The sequence below is a fragment of the Canis lupus genome, chromosome 21 (assembly GCF_048164855.1).
Source record: "Canis lupus baileyi chromosome 21, mCanLup2.hap1, whole genome shotgun sequence".
In the NCBI taxonomy this organism is placed as follows: Eukaryota; Metazoa; Chordata; class Mammalia; order Carnivora; family Canidae; genus Canis; species Canis lupus.
The window spans coordinates 5,914,271-5,924,476 of NC_132858.1; the positions used below are offsets into that span (position 1 = coordinate 5,914,271).

The 10,206-nt window shown below is 55.1% G+C and overlaps 1 protein-coding gene across 1 annotated transcript; it reads left to right on the top strand.

The window, feature by feature from the left end:
- The first annotated feature begins 6,382 nt into the window (after window positions 1–6,382).
- Window positions 6,383–9,382, top strand: GSTP1 (glutathione S-transferase pi 1). The gene is made up of 7 exons (XM_072790144.1): window positions 6,383–6,508; window positions 6,664–6,699; window positions 7,123–7,229; window positions 7,339–7,426; window positions 8,664–8,767; window positions 8,862–8,969; window positions 9,130–9,382. Coding segments are annotated over exons 1-7 (633 nt in total). The 5' UTR covers window positions 6,383–6,507; the 3' UTR covers window positions 9,319–9,382.
- The last annotated feature ends 824 nt before the right edge of the window (window positions 9,383–10,206 follow it).

Below are 10,206 nucleotides of genomic sequence, written 5' to 3' on the forward strand. Positions count from 1 at the left end.
CTCCCCTCAGAATGGCAGTATGGATTTGGTGGACTCTCCCCCTCCTCCCTGTCCAGAGAGGAGGCAATCCTGGCCCAGTCCAGGAGGCTCCTGCCCCTCCCTGCCAGGACTCTTGCTCTCACAGGGGAGCACCTGCCCCTTGTACTCAGGTGAAGAGTGGAAGGGAGCCAACTCTGGGCACCGTAGGCTGGATGCAGGGCTCAGTGAGGGCAGAGGTGGGGAGAGGCTCCAGCCTCCTGGGCAGCTGACTGACCCCCAGAGCCCTCCATCAAAATGCATGTCCTGGGTCTCTTCCCTGAGCTCTGTCCTGGGCCCCAGGTGGGCTGTGGGATCCCCGCTGTTCCCTCATGGTGCCCTCAGTTGAGGACAGCCCCACACCCCTGTCCCCTTTACCTGCCCATAGGCTGCCTGGACCTGAGCTTCCAGCTCCCTGAGGAGTGCCCGCCGACGCCTGGTGGCTGCTGGGCTGGCAGAAGCCTGACTGGGTCCTGGAGTGCCCTCCGAGGGGCTGGGGTCCCCCACGGGGAGCCTGCCATCTGCCTGGTCCTGGGGAAGGGCCATGGAGACGAGGGCTTGGTGCCTCCTGCTCCCACTCTGGTCGCCCTGTTCCTGCAGGAGGGTGGGTTGGAGTGGGCAGCTGTGCGTGTGGTTCCCACAGGGTCCCTGCTACTCTTTCCCATGCTCCTCTCTCCATGAGTCCAGGTCCCCAAGTCCCCTAGCTCTCCAAGCTCCCCATGCTGCTTACACAGCCACTCCTCCAAATCCTCATCTCCCCCAACCCACTAGCTCCAGCCCCATCCTGGCCACAGACTGAGGTTTGGGGCCCCACTGGGCCTTCTTTGCAGACCCTCCGTTGCCTCGCCTCTGGCTCATGGTCTCTGCACACCCCCCACAATCCCTTCCCCACTATTCTGTCTTGCTTGCTGCCTGGCTTGGCCCCTCAGCCCTCGGCTCTGTGCCTATCTCTCTGTGTCTGTCCACCTGCAGCCCCATGTCACCCCCTGCACCCTGTTGACATCTGTCCAGCTGTGACTCTGTGGGTCTCTCCGACCACTCATGCCCATCTCTGTCATTCCCTCCCTCTGTTGCATGAGAACCCTTCTCACACTGGTCTGTCTGTCTTTCTGTTTGTCTGCCCTCGTTCTTCCTATTCTCCCCACCATCCCCTCTCTCAGGATGACTCCTGGATTCTGGAAAGTCAGCCCCCACCATAGCCGAGCCTGGCCCCAGACATCCCACCTTCTGCCCACCCTGAGCTCCAGGATAGCTCTGAACTCCCCCCACCTCCCCACCTTCTGCTAGTACCTCCCACCTACCTTCTGCTGACCTCCAACCTCTTGCTCAGCAGGGAGCAATGTGGGGGTGGGCCAGGCAACCCCCACGGGCCTCCTATGCCCCTCTGTTATGTCCCCAGCCCTCTTACGCTCTCACTGCCCACCTTCCTGTTCTTCACCTCCCACAATGAGGTCAGTTGTCCTGCCCCAGCCCTGCTCTAGGCCTCTCATGATTTATTCACCTGCCCCCTGCACCAGTCTTTGTCCAAGGGAAACAGATCCCTCCAGACACCTGCCACCTGAGCTGGTGGCTCTGGCCTCCCTCAGCCACATGAAGGGCCACCCATTCATGTATTCCTTTTGCAAACATCTGAGGCTGGCTGGGACTGAGCCTCAGGCCAGCTGTTGGGGCTACATAGACAGACCGTGTCTGTCCTGAGGCTCCTGCTCTTGGCCACACAGCTCAGAAAGGGCCACAGAGAGCCTCCTGGTGCTTGGGAGCACGAACCCAGGCATCAGTGGGGGCGAAGAGACAACAGGGCAGCCTTTTAGGCATGAGAACCCATGCTCAGCCCTGGGTGAGCACTGGGACCCCGGCAGGGATCAGCCGTGAATGTGGAATGTTCCAGGCACTGGAGTCCAGCAGAGTATGTTAGGTGGAGGCCCTTGGGAGGTAGGCAGAGGTCAGCAGTCCCTGGAGGGGTGAAGGTGGCAAGAGGCCGGAGAAAATTTCAGAGGTGCTGAATCTTCTGCCAGTGTTGTGGAATACCTACCAGACACCTTCCTGGGTGTTGGGAACCAGTAGTCCCTGCCTCCTGGAAACTTCCAGCTGGTGGGAAATGCATATTCAGCAAGCGCAGAATGACTGTGGAGGACAACTGAGAGGGTTGGAGAGTGGGGACCTTGCCAAGGACGTGGCATGTGAGCCAAGCCCAGAGATATGGTAGAAATGACCACCTGAAAGGAAGAGTGGCCAATGGCCAGAGGGAATGGCCCCCACACAACCCTGAATGGGGCTGAGGATCTGAAGAAAGGTTAGGATTCAGAGGTTAGTGGATGCTGGCCAGGTGGTCAAGGGTCACCTTATGAAGGTGAGGGCTCCTTATGACCACTTGAACATTCAACCTTCAAACTTCAGCCCTCTGCCCTAGGGGGTCTCACCTTCTCCTGCAGACCAGGAGGACACTATATCCCAGGCAGCACTACAAACATCCTCCAGACACAGAAATTCTAGCATTTTCTGCAAGGTCTTAGAGAAGGACCACAGGCCTTGATTTCCCTGTGTGCTTACTGTGTGGACCTTGGCAAGGTATTTCACCTCTCTGAGTCTCAGTTTCCTTATTTGGAAAATGGCCGTTGGCCTAGGCTTCATGGTGCTTTTGTGAAAATTAAGTAAAGGACCTAGCAGTTTCCTGGCACATAGGAAGGGCTCAAAACATGGTGGATGCCATGAGTGATGAATGATCCTGTGTCCAAATGACCACCTAAGAAGGTGGGAAGTGGGAGAAATGTGTTGCCCCAAATTATAAGCCAAAGTAGTGGGGGCATTAATGGGTTGGGGTATAGTTGTTAAAAGTGTTTCTAATCAAGAAGCAAAGCCTTTGTGTCCAGGTAGAGAAAGCCTGGCTTGGAAATCCTTTCTCACTTGTGTTCAATGAACAGCATACTAGGGTATTTATCTTGATGCCCTTGACTTGTCCAGCCCAATTTAGCCAAGCTGGAGCTCCAGCTCCAGTTGTCTAGGATGTACACATGGATCCATGGTTGACAGACAGATGTATGTATGTATGTATGTATGTATGGATGGATGTATGGATGTATGGATGTATGGATGAACAGACAGGTGGCTCACTGGATGGCAGGATGGGTAGATGATTTGATAGGCTAGTGGTTAAATAGTTGGTAGATGGATGGATAGGTGATTGTACCAATAGTTAGTTGGCTGAATGGATAGATGGATGGATAGACAGGTGCAGGATGACTGAGTGGCTAAATGGGTAGCTGGATGGATAGGTGGATAAATACATAAATACATAGATGAAAGTAGCCCCTTGCCCATCTGGTCAAATGTTTGGTTGTTGGATGGGTGGATGATTGGGTAGATGGGTACACAGAGGAAGAGACAGGTGGATGGAAGTGGATAGATGGCTGGGCAGATAGACTTCTGATGAAGGCTTTCTATTCTTCATTAGAAGAGTCAATTAGAGTGGAGACTGTATCTTGCCTATTCTGGTGTTGGCCATGATGCCTAGCCCATACACAGCCTGATACATACTAATCAGTGTGTGAATGAAGAACTGTGTCTATCTCTTCCACTCTGAGTTGTGATTCTTCTTTTTTAAAAATTATTATTTTTTATTATTATTTTAAGTCGGCTCCATGCCCACCATGGGGCTTGAACCCTAGGATCAAGAGTCCCATGCTCCACTGACTGAGCCAGCCAGGCACTCCTGAGCTGTGATTCTTCCAATGGCAAAGATGATAGCTCTTTCTCTACCCTGTTCCCCATAAGTCTTGGCACACAGAACCCTCCTGAGATACCACTTCACACTCACTGGGATAATTAAAGCGAAAAAGATAGACAGTAGCTGTGCTGGTGAAGACATAGAGAAGTTGGGAACTTTGCATGCTGCTGTTTGGTTTACAAAATGGTGCAGCCGTTTTGAAAAAGAGCTTGGAAATTCCTCAAATGAGCTATCATGTGACCCAGCGAGTCCACCCTTGGGTATGTATCCGAGGGAATTGATAGTATAAGCTCACACAAAAATTTGCACAAAAACGTTCATAGCAGCCTGATTCATAAAAGCCCAAAGGTGAAACCACCCAAATGTCTGTCAGTGCAGGAATGGGTAGACAAAATGTGTATGTCCATGTCATGGAATATTCCTCAGCCATAGACAGGAATGATGCACTGATATTCACTATGACATACATGACACCTCCAAGACATTCTGCTAAGTGACAGCAGCCAGACCCAAAAGGCCACAGTGTATGATTCCATTTATATGAAATATTCAGAATAGACAAATCATAGCAAAAAAAGAGATTAGTGGGGATGGGAGATGGGGAATGAAGAGTGACTGCCTATGAGTACAGTGTTTCTTTTTGGGGTGATGGAAATGTTCTGGAACTACATAGTGGTGGTGGTTGCACAACACTGAATATACTAAAACCACTGAATATACACTTTATGAGAATGAAATTTAAGTAGCAACAAAGCTGTTTGTTTAGGGCGCTTGGGTGGCTCAGTCGGTGAAGCATCTGCCTTCGGCTCAGGTCATGGTTCCAGGGTCTTGGGATCAAGTGCCACATTGGGATCCTTGCTCAGCTGGGAGCCTGCTTCTCCCTCTTCCTCTGCCTGCTTCCCCTGCTTGTGCTTTTGCTCTTTCTGTGTCAAATAAATAAAATATATATTTTAAAAACCTGCTTGTTTCTATTTAAAAAACTTCTGGGGTGCCTGGGTGGCTCAGTGGTTGAGCGTCTGCCTTCAGTTCAGGTCATGATCCCGGGGTCTTGGAATCGAGTCCCACATCGGGCTCCCCGCAGGGAGCCTGCTTCTCCCTCTACCTGTGTCTCTGCCTCTTTCTCTGTATCTCTCATGAGTAAATAAAATCTTTTTTTTTTTTTTTTTTTTTTTAGTAAATAAAATCTTAAAAAAAAAAAAAACAACTGCCAAAGACAGGTGCTGATATACACGTGGACTGGAGGTGGGGGATGGACACAGGAAGGTTCCTGGCCCACTGGCCTGGGAAAACTGCTCTGGACCCCAGAGGAGAAGGCCCGAGGGTGGCCACAGGCTTTGCCTGTGGAGCCAGAGGACTGTGGGTAAAAGCAGCCCACCACCAAATAGTGCCAAGCTGACCTGGGGGACAGCTAGCCAGGGGACCTGAGTGTGATGGCTGGAGGGTGTGAGCTGGTAGGAGGCTGGCCCACTGGACAGGAAAGGGTCTCCCAGGCCTTTGATGCTTGTGCACAAACGAAGGGCATGAATGTTGCAGGCCAGAGCAGATGAATGAACCTCTGTGAACCTTGGTGTCCTCATCAGTATAATGGGAACAAGACTCCCTCCCTCTCAGGATGTGGGGGAGATGAAATGAGACCATTTATATAAAAGCTCTTTGTAAGCTGCAAAGTGCTGGGCAGATGTTCCTCCAGCTGTGAGTCATGGATAGAACCCAGCTCTATCACCACCTCCCCTACACCTCCCAGCCCCAGGCAGCTGTGGACTCAAATGAGGCTAAGGGATGCTTTTGATTAGGCATGTTTGGGTTTTCTCCCAGGCTTTAGATAGGAACTGCACCAGGGAAAGATACCTTCCTCTCTCCTGGTGGCTCTGACAGGAAAACGTGGCTGAGACAGCTGTCTGGTTCAGTCAGGCTCCAGTTCCCTGGGGAAGACCAGCACATCCACTGAGTGGGCTGGCGCGCCAGATGGCCTGCAGGGAGGCAGGCACTCGGTCCCCTCGGGTCCAGGAGGTCCTGTGCATTTCAGTCTGTCCTTCTTTCCATCCACCCAGATCCCCAGGTCCAGTCAATATTTGAAGAGTGCCTAGCACTTAGACTTAGTCAAAAAATGGTTTGGAGATGACAAGGCTTTGTAGAAGAAAGACAGAGGGTTAAAAGTGAGGCCCCTGAACCTAGCCACACCTGAGTTTAAGTCCTGCTTATTAGCTGTGTGACCTTGAGAAAGTCACTTAACCTCTCTGTGCCTCAGTTCCTCCTTTGTAAAATGAGGATCAGAACAATATCAAGTCCTAGGGTGGTTATATATGTAAAGTTCCCTACACAGTCCTCAGCCCCTGAGGGTTTGCCATAATTATTTCAGAGAGAGGATGTGTCTATGGAAATTGCATTCATTCATGCAAGAAGCATTAAATGAGCACCTACTGAGTCCTCATGCTGGTGGCCCAGCAGCTAGTTAGGGACTCAGAACTGGCCTTCTGTGGGCCCTGAGAAGTTCTGTGGGTTTTGGTGTGGCCTGGAGGCTGGCAGTGACTGTGCCATGCTAAAGTCAGTGCCCTTCAGGCAGGGTACACCCATGCAGATGTGCTGGTGAGCCTGTCGGGCCCTGCCCCCGCCACACCCCGCCCTGCCCCTTGCCCAGGGCCAAGCTCCGCTTGGTGACTCGGCACATTCTTGGGTGGGGCGGTTAGGGAGCAGGGGGTGGGACAGACCATAAATATAAGGCCACGAGCCTCGCCACTTCCTGCTGCTCTTCTACTTCACCGCTTGCTAGTGAGTAGGGTCTGGACCTGGTCGGGGGACAGGACCCAGGCTGAGCTACCCCCCTCTCTCGGGTGTCTGACACCCCCCACCTCGTCCCGGGTTGCGGGCCCCTGGGCCGTGCAGCTCCCTAGGATACTCTTTGACGCCCTGTTTGTCTCTCCTAGTGCCGCCCTACACCATCGTCTACTTCCCCGTCCGAGGTGCGGCCCCGGCTCCTTCAGGAGGGCGAAGGGCACCGAGGGAGCCCGGCTGCCAGCTCGAGCTGCTCCCTGGGGTTCGGCCCGGCGGGAGGCGGGACGGCGCTGCGGGGCCGGGGGGGCGGGGGCAGGGGCGGGGCCGGGGCGGCGGGGGCGGGGCCGGGGCCGGCACTTGCCGCGGCTGCATCCTCTTGGTGCCCTGTCTGGCTGCGCCTGTCCGTCTGCTCTGTTCCCAACCTGGGACACCATGGGCTGGGGGCTGCGCACCTGTCTGCCTCTCCAGGACAGGGCTGGGGCCATGGTCTCCCCTCTTTCTCCGTGAAGCTAGTTTCCCTTCAGTCCCCACACTCCTGGGCCCTTCCCAGGGCGCTGTGAGCCTGGGGTCTGTCTGCCCACATCCCACTACCCTGTCGTCCCCTCCCCCAGGGCGCTGCGAGGCCATGCGCATGCTGCTGGCTGACCAGGGCCAGAGCTGGAAGGAGGAGGTGGTGACCAAAGACAGCTGGATGCAGAGCCCACTCAAGGCCTCCTGTGTGAGTGACTGTGCCCTGGCAGGGGGTCAGGGGCTGGGCCTTTGGGGGGCAAAACTAGAGGGGGGGCAGCTGAGCCCAGCATCTCTTACTGACCCATGCCGTTCCCTAGCTGTATGGGCAGCTCCCCAAGTTCCAGGATGGAGACCTCACCCTGTACCAGTCCAATGCCATCCTGCGACACCTGGGTCGCACCTTTGGTGAGTTCTGAGGTCTGGGGCAGCCTGGTCCTGCAGAGGACCTAATGGGTCCCCCTTGGATGTCTTGAGAACCAGAGCTCTCCCCATTTGGAAGACAGGCCAGATGACCCTAGAGGAAGGGCAGAGCCTGGGTTATGAGGGCTCTGCCAACTGGCCAGTGCCAGATGGGTTCACTATGCCTGTTTCCTGGAAGACAGCTCAGAGGAGGCTGCCAGCCCCCACATGTGTACTGGTGTAGGCTAGAGGCCACCGCAAGTGTGGCTACAGGCTTCCACGTAGGCCTCCTGCCCATATTTTCCTATGTTGACCCCTCTTGAATCTGGAAAACCCATATTCACAATAAGGAAGCCTATGGCCTTCTTACAATGGTGGCAGGAACATGGCTGAGAGAGGTCGCTGCTTTTTTGGCTAACTTTGTGGTGGTGGGGGGTGGGGGTGGTTCTAGAAAAGCCCTGGGTCCAGTAGGATGTGGCAATTAGGGAAGAGGACAGAAGAGTAGTGGTAGCAGCCAGGCCCAGCCTACCCTGACTTCTGCAGGACCCAGAGTGGGAGGACAAAGGCCTCTGGCTATGGCCTGCCACCTCTTCCTGCCCAACAGCTGCCCTGCACTGAGCTGGACACACCAATTCTCACAGCCAAGTTCTGTCCATCCTCCACAGACACCTGCCTCTCAGGCCTAGGACACATGCACCAGAGGCTTGGTTCACCATTTCAGGGGGACAGATCTGGGGGATGGGACTTAGGGCCATTTGGGCAGGGAATTCCTGAGTCTCAGGATGAGACCTAGGATGTGACAGAGAAGAGGCATGGTCCTCAGCTGGGCATGTCCCCTTGGGCATTTTTTTTTAAAGATTTTATTTATTTATTTGAGAGAGAGTGTCCAAGAATGAGCAAGTGCTTGCAAGAGGCAATAGGGGCAGAGGGAGAAGGAGAGGGACAGGCTGACTCTGCACTGAGTGCTGAGCCCATTGCAGGTCTCAATCCCAGGACCTGAGATCATTGTCCAAGCCGAAATCAGGAGTCAGACACCCAACTGACTGAGCTCCCCTGCCCCCTGCCCCTGGCACCGCCCCTTCCCTTGGCTTTTGGAGGTGGGAGCAGCAGAGCTGTGTAGAGCAGGCCCTCCGATCTAGGGAACTGGGTGCCCCAGCCTGAGGCCTGTGGGCATTTGGGGGAGAGGGGAGCAGTGCAGCGCCAACTTGGACAGAACCTGACCCATTGCCTGGCTTCTGACCAGGGCTCTATGGCAAAGACCAGCGGGAGGCGGCACTGGTGGATATGGTGAATGACGGCGTGGAGGACGTCCGCAGGCACTGCAGCCAGCTCATCCACCACAGCTATGTGAGCAGGGGCGGCTGGTGCTCGGGGCTGGGGGCCAGGAGGTCACCCTGGCCAGGCACTCTGGGAGCTGCCACTAGATCACTGCCCTTTGCAGGAGGGAGGCAAGGCCAGGTACGTTCAGGAGCTGCCAGGGTACCTGAAGCCTTTTGAGACTCTGCTGATCCAGAACCAGGGGGGTCAGGCCTTCATTGTGGGTGACCAGGTGAGTGCTGGGTCTAGCCCATGGCAGATGATTCATTTCTCAGAAGGGCAAACAGAGGCCCAGAGGGGAGTCGCCGCAGGTTCACTGGAGGTGTTCTGGCTCCCTGCAGCCCCTTCTCTTCTGACCCTGCTCGAGCCCCTTCATATCCCCTCCCCTGCAGATCTCCTTCGCGGACTACAACCTGCTGGACCTGTTGCTGAATCACCAGGTCCTGGCCCCCGGCTGCCTAGACTCCCACCCTCTGCTCTTGGCCTATGTGACGCGCCTCAGTGCTCGGCCTAAGCTCAAGGCCTACCTGGCCTCCCCTGAGCACGTGAACCGCCCTGTTCACGGAGCCCAAAAGATATGAGCCTGCTCAGCCTCTGCTGGGAGAAAGGCTGCCCTTTAGAACCAATAAACATTGGGAAAAGAGAGCTGTGCTGTGGTCACTAAGGGGCCAGAGGGCATAGGGGAGCCCCTGCCCCTTCCCAGGCCGCCTCCAGTGGATGAGGGTTTGGGCTGGATGACTGGCCCCTGGAACAGAATTAGGTGCCTGGTCTGCCAGGAGACAGTAGTTCCAGGTCCTGACAGGATGATGAGACTAAGCCTTGAGGACCTACTCCCTGAAGACTTCCTGCAGGAGGTGGGGTGCCCTCCCTGGGGGTACTCGTGGTTACAGCAACCCTCTTCATCTGAGAGAAGGGCAGCCATGAATGTAGCAGACAGTCACTGGCATCAGTGAGTGCCACAGTCAGGGCGGCCTCTTGTGTGCTCAGATGCTATGCACACGTGTACCCTGGGAAGTGACACATTCACTTGACTGTTTCATGCGGGCATCAGTGTTGCCCATTCTCGTGTGTCACCCAGAGTCAGCCCCAGGTAGTGTGGCAGGTGGCCAGCAGGGCCTAGCAGGTGTGTGGCTGAAGGCAAGCCTAGAGCTCTGGTGGTATGGCTGCTTGGGGGACCCAAGGAGGATGGAAGGTCTCCCTCAGCTCCAGGGAACCTCTGTGAGCCCCAGTGGGAATGTCTTGCCACCTGCCCAGTCCTAGCCTGTCTCTCCCTCCCAAAGACCAAGAGTGATGCCTGCTTCCAGCTTGGCTTCCTCAGTTGGCCTGGCCTGCAACCTTGTACGTATCAGCTCATTGAGCAGAGTGGCCTCAGACAGATCCAGACTACCTTGCACTCCTTGTGCAAACCTGCCAGCGGCTTTTGCTGCCTTGTGGACAAAGTCCACAGCCTGACAGGCCTACCAGGCCTT